This window comes from Ranitomeya imitator, chromosome 2, assembly GCF_032444005.1.
Source record: "Ranitomeya imitator isolate aRanImi1 chromosome 2, aRanImi1.pri, whole genome shotgun sequence".
NCBI classification, from domain to species: Eukaryota; Metazoa; Chordata; class Amphibia; order Anura; family Dendrobatidae; genus Ranitomeya; species Ranitomeya imitator.
The window spans coordinates 415027382-415042220 of record NC_091283.1 but is presented as its reverse complement, the minus strand read 5'-3'; the positions used below and the strand labels follow the sequence as shown (position 1 = coordinate 415042220).

Sequence of the window (14839 nt, the reverse complement as noted above, 5' to 3'; positions counted from 1 at the left end):
TTGTCATTTATTAAATTTTAAAAATTACAAAAAGGAAAGTGGGCTGATGCAAAAGATGCGCACCCTGCATGGTTAGTACCTAGCAGGACCCCATTTTGAAAGCCAGACAAGTGTCTTTCAATTCTTGTTTGACTGATTTTCATTCATTCATCTTCAATGGAAAAATTCTTCCAGTTCTGCGAGATTCCTGGGTTGTCTTGCATGCACTGCTATTTTGAGGTCTAGCCACAGACTTTCAATGATGTTCAAATCAGGGGACTGTGAGGGCCATTGTAAAACCTTCAGCTTGCGCCTTTTGAGATAGTCTATTGCTGATTTTGACGTGTTTTCAGGATCATTATCCATTTGTAGAAGCCATCTTCTTTTCAACTTCAGCTTTTTTTTTTTTTTTTACAGATGGTGTTGTGTTTGCATCAAGAATTTGTTGAAATTTCATTGAATCCATTCTTCCCTCTACCCATGAAATGTTCCTGTGCCAAAGGCTGCAACAACCCCAAAGCATGAATGATCCACCCCCATGTTTAATGGTTGGTGAGACGTTCTTTTCCTGAAATTATGTGCCCTTTTTTCTCCACACATACTTTGATCCTTGTAGCCAAAGAGTTCTTTTTTATCCTCATCGGTCCACAGGACTTGTTTCCAAAATGTATCAGGCTTGTTTAGATGTTCTTTTTCATACTTCAGACTCTGAATTTAATGGGGAGAATGCAGGAGAGGTTTTCTTCTAATGACTCTTCCATTAAGGTCATATTTGTGCTGGTGTCTCTGAACAGTAGAGCATTGTACCACAACTCCAGAGTCTGGTAAATCTTTCTGAAGGTCATTTGCAGTCAAGTGGGGGTTTAATTTTGCCTCTAGCAATCCTACAAGCAGCTGTCGCTGAAATTGTGCTTGGTTTTCCAGACCTTATCTTGACCTCCACTGTTCCTATTAACTCCCATTTCTTAATTACATTTTGAACTGAGGAAAGGGCAACATGAAAACGCTTTGCTATAGTCTTATAGCCTTCTCCTGCTTTGTGGGCCTCCACCATTCTCAAAGGGCTAGGCAGTTGCTTCAAAGAAAACATGGCTGCTGCTTTTTAGCACAAGGTTAGAGAAGGCTGAATTTTTATAAAGCTGGGAAATTTGCATCACATGGCCTGTCCTAATGATGATAGTGAACAAAGTAGAAAAATCATCAATGGCACTCCAGAGGAGATCGATGAGGTGCCTAGGTGAACTCAGGAAATCTGGAAGTTGACGTGATGAGGACGGAGTGGGCAGCGATATCCCTGCTCACTTACACAATGTAGTGTACAACCTCTTTACCTGTTCACAATAACAGAGATTTTGCCAGTGGGTGCCCAAACTTTTACATGCCGCTGTAGATGACTGCAGAAGTTATGGACAAGAAAAAGGAGAGGCCAAAGTGAAGATGTGCAATATAGGTTAGCTGATAATGGCTACCGAGCCAAAAGTACTATGGAAGAGGGGGTGCTGAGAAAAAGGAGAGAGACAGAGAGAAAGGGAACCAAGCAGAGAGAAATGAGGCAAGAGAACCAGCCAGGAAAAAAAATGGGTAGGAGGACAAGCACAGGCAGACAGAGATTAGGCAATGGATGGGAGAGTGAGCTAGGCAGGCAGGCAAAGACCGGGTGGGAGGAGAAAGCGAGCCAGGCAGGCAGACAGGGTGGGAGAGCGAGTCAGGCAGGCAGGGTGGGAAAGCGAGCCAGGCAGGCAGACAGACAGACAGGGTGGGAAAGCGAGCCAGGCAGGCAGACAGACAGACAGACAGGGTGGGAAAGCGAGCCAGGCAAACAGACAGACAGACAGGGTGGGAAAGCGAGCCAGGCAGGCAGACAGACAGACAGACAGGGTGGGAAAGCGAGCCAGGCAGGCAGACAGACAGACAGACAGGGTGGGAAAGCGAGCCAGGCAGGCAGACAGACAGACAGACAGGGTGGGAAAGCGAGCCAGGCAGGCAGACAGACAGACAGGGTGGGAAAGCGAGCCAGGCAGGCAGACAGACAGGATGGGAAAGTGAGCCAGGCAGGCAGACAGACAGGGTGGGAAAGTGAGCCAGGCAGGCAGACAGACAGGGTGGAAGAGTGAGCCAGGCAGCCAGACAAGGTGGGAGAGCGAGATAGGCAGGCAGACAGACAGGGTGGGACAGCGAGCCAGGCAGGCAGACAGACAAGGTGGGAGAGCGAGATAGGCAGGCAGACAGACAGGGTGGGAGAGCGAGCCAGGCAGGCAGACAGACAAGGTGGGAGAGCGAGATAGGCAGGCAGACAGACAGGGTGGGAGAGCGAGCCAGGCAGGCAGACAGACAAGGTGGGAGAGCGAGATAGGCAGGCAGACAGACAGGGTGGGAGAGCGAGCCAGGCAGGCAGACAGACATGGTGGGAGAGCGAGATAGGCAGGCAGACAGACATGGTGGGAGAGCGAGATAGGCAGGCAGACAGACATGGTGGGAGAGCGAGTCAGGCAGGCAGACAGACATGGTGAGAGAGCGAGCCAGGCAGGCGATTGCACGAGCCAGGAAGGCAGTGATCTTGCGGGTGGGAGAGCAAGCGAGACAGGAAGAGACCCTCGAGCAAGCTGGACAGACAGAGACCGGGGAAGGAGGGCAAGCGTACCAGGCATACAAAGATAGGGCAGGTGAGCAACCCAGACGGAGATGGGGCGAGCAAGCAAGTGAGCCATGCAGAAATTGGGTTGGGACAGACAAAAAGTAATCTGGTGATAGTCATCATCATCCTCTTAGGCTACTTCCACACTTCCGTCGTTTGGGCTACGTCGCAATGTGTCGTTTTGGAGAAAAAAAACGCATCCTGCAAAGTTGCCCACAGGATGCGTTTTTTTCTCCACAGTTCAATGTAACTTTTTATTGTGCAACGTGTCCGCCATTTTCGACCGCGCATGCTCCGCCCCCTCCTCCCCGCTCATCACAATGGGCAGCGGATGCGTTGTAAAACTGCATCCGCTGCCCACGTTGTGCTAAATTTAGCACAACGTCCGTCGGGCCGACAGTTTGCGACGGCCCCGTACCGACGGAAGTGTGAAAAGTAGCCTTAGAAACAAGGGTCAGCCGTGCCCCCATTGCAGTCGCACAGTGCTGTGTGACTATGTATATGTCTACTTGTTCTGTGCCCCCATCTAGATGGAGAGTGTACTCAGACGTGCTCCCTTTAATGAAATTTGGTGCATCTTTCAGCTGTCATGCGACGTTGCAAAAAATGTCCTCCAATCAAGGATCGGACACAACCAGAGACGCTCTGACAACTATTTAAAAAGATGGCGCTGGCTGAGACTTAACACCAAAAGTTTGAGCAAGCTGAGCAGAAGTCTTATGCTAGAATTCTGTCAAATACTGTGTGATGAATCCGGACGGCAATGCCAAAACTGCAGCGAAGACTGACACAGAATTATAGCAAGATATGTCTGCTCAAACATGTACCCCACATGTATCAATAAGTGGGGGAGTCCTGCTAGAATCCCAACACTGAGGATAGGGGGATCCATCGTGCGTCATCACAGACACACAGGGGTGCATTCCCAGCCATAACTGATATACAGCGCAGTATAAAGTAAGTGAACCCCGAGGACAGATGATTGTGGGGATGCCACTACCTTTGTGCCTGAATGCACTGGGGGAAAACGGACACTGCGTCCCACGATGGCCCCAGTGCAACAATACAAGGTGAAAATATTCAGCGCTAGCAGGAGCTGCGACGGCGGAGCTAACACTTCACAGGTGAGAATCAGGGAGATGCAGATTTCCAGCATATTCTCACACTTTATTACACTACACGGCTGCGCTTCTCACAAGAGGTGACGAAAACTGGAATTATAGCTCATTAGAGCCACAGATATAGCAGACTCGATCTTACTTGGGACTGCTAGTAGGGTGGATTTTTTTTTTTTTTTTTAAAGAAGTACAAACAAAGGTGCTCCGAGTTTAATGGTAGATGTGGCTCTGTTACATCCATAGCCTAATATATGAAGCCAATTACAGGGGACTCCAAAAACAGTAAAAAAAAAGCAGCATAGTAAATGGCCAAGTAACCCCAGATAGGTGGCACTACATGAACTTTTGCAGTAACACAGGCACGGCACCCCCTAGTGGACAATGACTAACATTGCTAAAAAATAAATTAAAAAAATTGCACAACCAGGAAACATGAAAATTACTGCCATCTCTACTGCCCCAAACTTAGGGGAGCAGAGGAAGAGCTCCACTGGCATAGTGGCACGGAGATAGTATACTGCAATATATGGGACAGTGACTGTTTGCAGCGGTCAGATGCCGATGATGAACGCTGGGACAGACACGGTTAGCGAATCAGTAAGGCAAGTTTGACTTCTCTTATTATTTTAACCTGTTCAGTGCTCTTCAGATGTCCACATCTGAAGAGCGATGATCGGGCAGCTTCACATCCCAACATAGAGATGTACCCGACATAGATATGACCAATGCCTAACATAGAACATACCCTCGCGTGGGACAAGCACGCTACCATGCAGGGGATGTGAACTTGCCACAGCAGTGCCATATCACAAGCAACTATGTCAAATCCAAAGGTGATGCCCGATACTTATTCTAGCTCCCTATAGGTCCCCGACAGCTCCACGGCCCCGAGCCAGCCTCCCATTGTACTGCCCTCATGTCACATCCTGCCCAGGTACAAGACAATGGCCAGCACCCTCTTTGGAGTTGGGTCTCCATAGCTCACCCCTGTGCCAAGGCTGCAGAGGGCATCATAACTATATGTACAGCCCTAGAGTGATACATGGAGTGTATACTCCTATAGTGATAGTGTGTGCAAAACTGGATAGCGCTGCGGAATATGTTAGCGCTATATAAAAATAAAGATTATTATTATAAAAATGAGGAACACCATACTATATATACTGCCCTATAGTGTTTGATGGAGAGCAGGCATTACATGCTGTATATACTCCTATAGTGAGACAAGGAGAACCATACAAAATATACTGCCCTATAGTGCTATATAGAGTACAGGCATTACATACTTTATATACTCCTATAGTGAGAACCATACAAAATATACTGCCCTATAGTGTTTGATGGAGAGCAAGCATTACATACTTTATATACTCCTACAGTGAGACAAGGAGAACCATACAAAATATACTGCCCTATAGTGCTATATAGAGTACAGGCATTACATATATACTCCTACAGTGAGATGTAAAGCAGGATCATCACATATAGAGTCCTATAGTTGCATTTGGAGCCCCATAAATACATATACAGACCCACAGTGAGATAAGGAGCACGATAACTAGCCATACGACCCTATTGGAGGTATTGAGCACTGTCATCATTTATAGCACCCTATAGATGTATGGGTTACAATTATTACATTTATACTCCTATAAAGAATATTTGCAACTTACAAATACTAAATACGGTATATATATCTCAAGGGGATGCATCTATAGTGATATGTGGTCACATACAACATCCTATATACCTTCCTATAGTGTTACATATGTATGGATGGTATGTGTATATATATAAGGCTATATCACCGCAGGGCTAGATACTGTAGCGATGTATGTAGGGTATGTGTATATATATATATAGGGCTATATCACTGCACGGCTATATACCGTAGTGATGTATGGAGGCTGTATACATATAGGGCTATATACTGATGTATGGAGGCTGTATACATGTGTATATATAGGGCTATATACTGATGTATGGAGGCTGTATACATATATATAGGGCTTTATACTGATGTATGGAGGCTGTATACATATATATAGGGCTATATACTGATGTATGGAGGCTGTATACATATATATAGGGCTATATACTGATGTATGGAGGCTGTATACATATATATAGGGCTATATACTGATGTATGGAGGCTGTATACATGTATATATAGGGCTATATACTGATGTATGGAGGCTGTATACATGTGTATATATAGGGCTATATACTGATGTATGGAGGCTGTATACATGTGTATATATAGGGCAATATACTGATGTATGGAGGCTGTATACATGTGTATATATAGGGCAATATACTGATGTATGGAGGCTGTATACATGTATATATATAGGGCAATATACTGATGTATGGAGGCTGTATACATGTATATATAGGGCAATATACTGATGTATGGAGGCTGTATACATGTATATATAGGGCAATATACTGATGTATGGAGGCTGTATACATGTATATATAGGGCAATATACTGATGTATGGAGGCTGTATACATGTATATATAGGGCAATATACTGATGTATGAAGGCTGTATACATAGGGCTATATACTGATGTATGGAGGCTGTATACATGTGTATATATAGGGCAATATACTGATGTATGGACGCTGTATACATATATATAGGGCTATATACTGATGTATGGAGGCTGTATACATGTATATATAGGGCTATATACTGATGTATGGAGGCTGTATACATGTGTATATATAGGGCTATATACTGATGTATGGAGGCTGTATACATATATATAGGGCAATATACTGATGTACGGAGGCTGTATACATGTATATATAGGGCTATATACTGATGTATGGAGGCTGTATACATATATATAGGGCTATATACTGATGTATGGAGGCTGTATACATATATATAGGGCAATATACTGATGTACGGAGGCTGTATACATGTATATATAGGGCTATATACTGATGTATGGAGGCTGTATACATATATATAGGGCTATATACTGATGTACGGAGGCTGTATACATATATATAGGGCTATATACTGATGTATGGAGGCTGTATACATATATATAGGGCTATATACTGATGTATGGAGGCTGTATACATATATATAGGGCTATATACTGATGTATGGAGGCTGTATACATATATATAGGGCTATATACTGATGTATGGAGGCTGTATACATGTATATATAGGGCTATATACTGATGTATGGAGGCTGTATACATGTGTATATATAGGGCTATATACTGATGTATGGAGGCTGTATACATGTGTATATATAGGGCAATATACTGATGTATGGAGGCTGTATACATGTGTATATATAGGGCAATATACTGATGTATGGAGGCTGTATACATGTATATATATAGGGCAATATACTGATGTATGGAGGCTGTATACATGTATATATAGGGCAATATACTGATGTATGGAGGCTGTATACATGTATATATAGGGCAATATACTGATGTATGGAGGCTGTATACATGTATATATAGGGCAATATACTGATGTATGGAGGCTGTATACATGTATATATAGGGCAATATACTGATGTATGAAGGCTGTATACATAGGGCTATATACTGATGTATGGAGGCTGTATACATGTGTATATATAGGGCAATATACTGATGTATGGACGCTGTATACATATATATAGGGCTATATACTGATGTATGGAGGCTGTATACATGTATATATAGGGCTATATACTGATGTATGGAGGCTGTATACATGTGTATATATAGGGCTATATACTGATGTATGGAGGCTGTATACATATATATAGGGCAATATACTGATGTACGGAGGCTGTATACATGTATATATAGGGCTATATACTGATGTATGGAGGCTGTATACATATATATAGGGCTATATACTGATGTATGGAGGCTGTATACATATATATAGGGCAATATACTGATGTACGGAGGCTGTATACATGTATATATAGGGCTATATACTGATGTATGGAGGCTGTATACATATATATAGGGCTATATACTGATGTACGGAGGCTGTATACATGTATATATAGGGCTATATACTGATGTATGGAGGCTGTATACATGTGTATATATAGGGCAATATACTGATGTATGGACGCTGTATACATATATATAGGGCTATATACTGATGTATGGAGGCTGTATACATGTATATATAGGGCTATATACTGATGTATGGAGGCTGTATACATATATATAGGGCTATATACTGATGTATGGAGGCTGTATACATGTATATATAGGGCTATATACTGATGAATGGAGGCTGTATACATGTGTATATATAGGGCTATATACTGATGTATGGAGGCTGTATACATATATATAGGGCTATAGACTGATGTATGGAGGCTGTATACATATATATAGGGCTATATACTGATGTATGGAGGCTGTATACATGTATATATAGGGCTATATACTGATGGAAACAGGAACACATGGGCTACTTGCACAGTGAACAAGTCTGTATGATCATGTTCACACACCACCAAGAAACCTGAAGACACAAGTGTATATATAGGGCTATATACTGATGTATGGAGGCTGTATACATGTGTATATATAGGGCAATATACTGATGTATGGACGCTGTATACATATATATAGGGCTATATACTGATGTATGGAGGCTGTATACATGTATATATAGGGCTATATACTGATGTATGGAGGCTGTATACATATATATAGGGCTATATACTGATGTATGGAGGCTGTATACATGTATATATAGGGCTATATACTGATGAATGGAGGCTGTATACATGTGTATATATAGGGCTATATACTGATGTATGGAGGCTGTATACATATATATAGGGCTATAGACTGATGTATGGAGGCTGTATACATATATATAGGGCTATATACTGATGTATGGAGGCTGTATACATATATATATAGGGCTATATACTGATGGAAACAGGAACACATGGGCTACTTGCACAGTGAACAAGTCTGTATGATCATGTTCACACACCACCAAGAAACCTGAAGACACAAGTGTATATATAGGGCTATATACTGATGTATGGAGGCTGTATACATATATATAGGGCTATAGACTGATTAATGGAGGCTGTATACATATATATAGGGCTATATACTGATGTATGGAGGCTGTATACATGTGTATATATAGGGCTATATACTGATGTACGGAGGCTGTATACATACATATAGGGCTATATACTGATGTATGGAGGCTGTATACATATATAGGGCTATATACTGATGTATGGAGGCTGTATACATACATATAGGGCTATATACTGATGTATGAAGGCTGTATACATATATATAGGGCTATATACTGATGTATGGAGGCTGTATACATATATATAGGGCTATATACTGATGTATGGAGGCTGTATACATATATATAGGGCTATATACTGATGTATGGAGGCTGTATACATATATAGGGCTATATACTGATGTATGGAGGCTGTATACATACATATAGGGCTATATACTGATGTATGGAGGCTGCATACATACATATAGGGCTATATACTGATGTATGGAGGCTGTATACATACATATAGGGCTATATACTGATGTATGGAGGCTGTATACATGTGTGTATATATATATATATATATAGGGCTATATACTGATGTATGGAGGCTGTATACATACATTTAGGGCTATATACTGATGTATGGAGGCTGTATACATACATATAGGGCTATATACTGATGTATGGAGGCTGTATACATATATATAGGGCTATATACTGATGTATGGAGGCTGTATACATATATAGGGCTATATACTGATGTATGGAGGCTGTATACATACATATAGGGCTATATACTGATGTATGGAGGCTGTATACATATATATAGGGCTATATACTGATGTATGGAGGCTGTATACATATATATAGGGCTATATACTGATGTATGGAGGCTGTATACATATATATAGGGCTATATACTGATGTATGGAGGCTGTATACATGTGTGTGTATATATATATATATATATATATATATATGGCTATATACTGATGTATGGAGGCTGTATACATACATTTAGGGCTATATACTGATGTATGGAGGCTGTATACATACATATAGGGCTATATACTGATGTATGGAGGCTGTATACATATATATAGGGCTATATACTGATGTATGGAGGCTGTATACATATATATAGGGCTATATACTGATGTATGGAGGCTGTATACATACATATAGGGCTATATACTGATGTATGGAGGCTGTATACATATATATAGGGCTATATACTGATGTATGGAGGCTGTATACATATATATAGGGCTATATACTGATGTATGGAGGCTGTATACATACATATAGGGCTATATACTGATGTATGGAGGCTGTATACATATATATAGGGCTATATACTGATGTATGGAGGCTGTATACATATATATAGGGCTATATACTGATGTATGGACGCTGTATACTTGTGTGTAGCTGCATATACACATTACTCTGATGATACACACACTATACACACTGCCCTATGGAGACATACAGGACACTGTGCCTCAGCTCCCCGCACCCCTCTCGTACTTTGCACAGTTTGGGGGACTCACCTCCCTGTACCCGGGATCTGTCGGGTTAAAGTCGCTGCTCCTGGGTCTCAGGGACAGTTCCAAGTGCGGGACATTGTGCAGCCAGTAAACCCACCAGGGAGTAATGTATTCCACGCGTGCAGCCGCCATGCCCCCGGCTTATCTTCCCGGGACCGGAGTTCACATCCCCGGCACTGCCGGACACTGAGCCTGAGTGTGAGGGAAGAGAGGGCGGGAGCGCGCAGCGCGTACCATCCGGGGGGTTGCGCGCCCGCGCAGCGCGTTCCATTTGCTAGAAGCAGAGGGGTCGCTCCCGCGTGCCACTCACGGGGTGGGGTGGGGGGGATAAGGTGCTGATTGGGAGTGTCAGCCTGTTATGGCAGTAATATTAGGGTCACTAATATTTGATGTGATGTAAATATCATTTATTCTAACATTTATATCATATTTAGGGAGAAGGTTCATGGAGACATGCATACATACCGAATGCGATACATTTTTTTAGAGGAAGCGGTAGTCCGAAAAGATGTCTTTGGTTCAGGCCGATTAGCCAACATCAAGCCCCCGATACCCTGCTATATAGGAGGGTCCTAGAGGGCACAGCGAGAAGTTATGGCCGATCTTGGGGCTAGGAATAGCCCTTTAAAAGGGACTTATCACAGGGTCGTTTTGGCTCTTATTTTATTCTTGCTGTTCCCCATAGTATTCCGTTGTTTTGTTTTTTTACTAAATCCGCTATTCGGTTTCAGAGATACAGACCTTTATATTTAGTGCTAATTATTATGACAAGGGGGCGTGGCTCAGTGGCTATTCGGGGGCGTGTCTAGGCTGTTCTGCCACAGGTCCTTGGAGAGAGCCTAAATAATAAGACCCATATCTCTGGAACCATATGGAGGATTTTTTATAAAACAAAAAGTAGAATACTCAGAGGAGCAGCGGGAATAAAGATAAGAACAAAACCGGTCCACTTTTGGCCTGGTGACAAGTCCTTTTTAAGATATAAGGTCTGATGACATCATTTATCAAAATCTGCCTTCATAATACCCTGGCGCATAGGAGGGGTTATAGAGGGCAGATGCCATTCCTCAAAATGTTATGGCATATCTAGGAGCCAGGAATACAGTTGTGGCTAAAAGTATTGACACCCCTGCAATTCTGTCAGATAATACTCATTTTCTTCCTGAAAATGATTGCAAACACAAATTGTTTGTTATTATTATCTTCATTAAATGAAAAAAACCCAAAAAGACTTGTCCTAAAGCCAAATTGGATATAATTCCACACCAAACATAAAAAAGGGAATGGACAAAAGTATTGGCACTGTTCGAAAAATCATGTGATGCTTCTCTAATTTGTGTAATTAACAGCACCTGTAACTTACCTGTGGCCCCTAACAGGTGTTGGCAATAACTAAATCACACTTGCAGCCAGTTGACATGGATTAAGAGTATGTGCACACGTTGCGGATTCTCTGCGGATCTGCAGCGTTTTTTGAGGTGTAGAAACACTGCAGATCCGCAATTGATTTACAGTACAATGTAAATCAATGAGAAGAAAAATTGCTGTGCACACTTTGCGGAAAATCCACTGCCGAAATGCTGCGGTTTAAAAGAAGTAGCATGTCACTTCTTTTTTGTGAATCTGCAGAGTTTTTGTACCCATTCATTATAGAAAACCGCAGGGGTAAAAAAAAAAACGCAGCAAATCCGCAAGAAAACCGCAGCAAAAACGTACAAAAAATGCTGCGGAACCGCACAAAAAATGTGACAAATCCGCAGCTGCGTTTTCTGCCAGGAGGTGCAGAATCCGCACCAGAAATTCCTAAGCCTAATCCGCAACGTGTACACATAGCCTAACGTTGACTCAACCTCTGTCCTGTGTCCTTGTGTGTACCACATTGAGCATGGAGAAAAGAAAGAAGACCAAAGAACTGTCTGAGGACTTGAGAAACCAAATTGTGAGGAAGCATGAGCAATCTCAAGGCTACAAGTACATCTCCAAAGACCTGAACGTTCCTGTGTCTACCGTGCGCAGGGTCATCGAGAAGTTTAAAGCCCATGGCACTGTGGCTAACCTCCCTAGATGTGGACGGAAAAGAAAAATTGACAAGAGATTTCAAAGCAAGATTGTGCGGATGTTGGATAAAGAACCTCGACTAACATCCAAACAAGTTCAAGCTGCCCTGCAGTCCGAGGGTACAACAGTGTCAACCCATACTATCCGTCGGCGTCTGAATGAAAAGGGACTGTATAGTAGGAGACCCAGGAAGACCCAATTTCTTACCCCGAGACATAAAAAAGCCAGGCTGGAGTTTGCCAAAACTTACCTGAAAAAGCCTAAAACGTTTTGGAAGAATGTTCTCTGGTCAGATGAGACAAAAGTAGAGCTTTTTGGGCAAAGGCATCAACATAGAGTTTACAGGAGAGAAAAAAAGAGGCATTCAAAGAAAAGAACACGGTCCCTACAGTCAAACATGGCGGAGGTTCCCTGATGTTTTGGGGTTGCTTTGCTGCCTCTGGCACTGGACTGCTTGACCGTGTGCATGGCATTATGAAGTCTGAAGACTACCAACAAATTTTGCAGCATAATGTAGGGCCCAGTGTGAGAAAGCTGGGTCTCCCTCAGAGTCCATGGGTCTTCAAGCAGGACAATGACCCAAAACACACTTCAAAAAGCACTAGAAAATGGTTTGAGAGAAAGCACTGGAGACTTCTAAGGTGGCCAGCAATGAGTCCAGACCTGAATCCCATAGAACACCTGTGGAGAGATCTAAAAATGGCAGTTTGGAGAAGGCACCCTTCAAATATCAGGGACCTGGAGCAGTTTGCCAAAGAAGAATGGTCTAAAATTCCAGCAGAGCATTGTAAGAAACTCATTGATGGTTACCGGAAAAGTTGGTCGCAGTTATTTTGGCTAAAGGTTGGGTAGCCAAGTATTAGGCTGAGGGTGCCAATACTTTTGTCTGGCCCATTTTTGGAGTTTTGTGTGAAATGATCAATGTTTTGCTTTTTGCTTCTTTCTCTTTTGTGTTTTTTCATTTAAGACAAATTAAATGAAGATAATAATACCAAAGAATTTGTGATTGCAATCATTTTCAGGAAGAAACTGAGTATTATCTGACAGAATTGCAGGGGTGTCAATACTTTTGGCCCCAACTGTACCCCTTGAAGACTATAGAGTTGAGAGGGGCTGGCTGCCCACCTTATAGTCTGGCACATTGAGGGGGTCATAATGAGCAGAACATGGATGGTCACAGTCACAGAACAGCGTCTTCTACCTACCATGTGCCATTAATATTGTCTATGTGGCAGAAGAACCTTGGTGCCCCTCTAGACACCAGTGCCCAGGTTCGAATGCTACCTTAGCACACAGGTGGACAGTCATGTATTCACCAATCACCAATATTAAGTCCTCCAGCCATCTCAGCCCTTGTTGTCGTAATTTTGCTTTTTGTCTTTGATGATTTTGAGGATAAATACTAGATCAATTTGGTATTTTAGAACCCAATTCATTGGACTTCGAGATCTAGTATCACAAGACGCTTTGTGGTGCTGCACGTCTAGCCATCTTGTAGTCACACGTCCCTCATTAAAGTCACAGGGCTGTAATTAGGCCGGTAATTATATTTTATTTTGTCGTAGAAAGCACATTGACTCACAGCGAGCTTCTTGTTATCCCCACAATATTAATGAGATCCTCGTTGTATTCGCTCGTGACTCATCCCGGACCCTCATTAAGATACCTTAGCGCTCCATACAAGGGGGGCGTTAACAGTGACCTGCCCGAGACCGGCCAATAACGCAAAATACGACTATAAAGAAGCTGCAAAATTCAAAGGGACCCGATATACAAACCATTACTAGTAGTGCCGGCTAATGTCCCCATAACAGTGCCAGCCACCAAAACACTTAAAGGGGTATTCCAGGAACCCACCAAATTATGTCAGACACGGATGTATGAATCCAGCCTAAGGCTACGTTCACACGTTGCATATTTGGAAACACACCTGTCTGGTGCAACTTTTACCCATTCATTTCGATGGGGAACGTAAATCCACAGGTTAGATCACTGAACCTGGAGTTGCTTTTTTGTGCTCCTTTGGTGCGTTTACCCCAAGAAAAACAAACATAAAAATGCATTAAATACGAGTACACATTTTTATTTTTTTTTTAGATATCCATAGCCAAACACAACCTGTGAACCAGGCCTACAAGAAATTCTTGTTTTGGCTTTGTTTCCCACAGCAACCAATCACAGTGCAGCTTTCATTTTTCAAGTGTATAATTCTAAATGAAAGCTGAGCTGTGATTGGTTGTTCGGGGCAACAAAGCCAGATTTTTTTTTTTTTGCGTATAAATCTACTCCTAAGGCTGAATTCAGACATCTGCGCACAAATAGTCTAGAGAAAAAAAAAAAATATATATATATATATATATATATATATATATATTCTCTTTTACACATCCTGATGTTTCTGGTACTGGAAAAAAACAGTATCGGTGTTATCCATGAACGTGTGTATGTGTGCGTCCTTC

The 14839-nt window shown here is 42.3% G+C and overlaps 1 protein-coding gene across 1 annotated transcript in view; it reads right to left on the bottom strand.

The window, feature by feature from the left end:
- Positions 1–10571, bottom strand: part of TTYH2 (tweety family member 2) — an 89774-nt gene extending 79203 nt beyond the window's left edge. The window contains exon 1 of the mRNA XM_069750730.1: positions 10326–10571. Within this exon, the coding sequence (XP_069606831.1) occupies positions 10326–10454 (129 nt within the window). The 5' untranslated portion in view covers positions 10455–10571. The remainder of the gene's footprint in view (positions 1–10325) is intronic.
- Positions 10572–14839: the final 4268 nt, after the last annotated feature.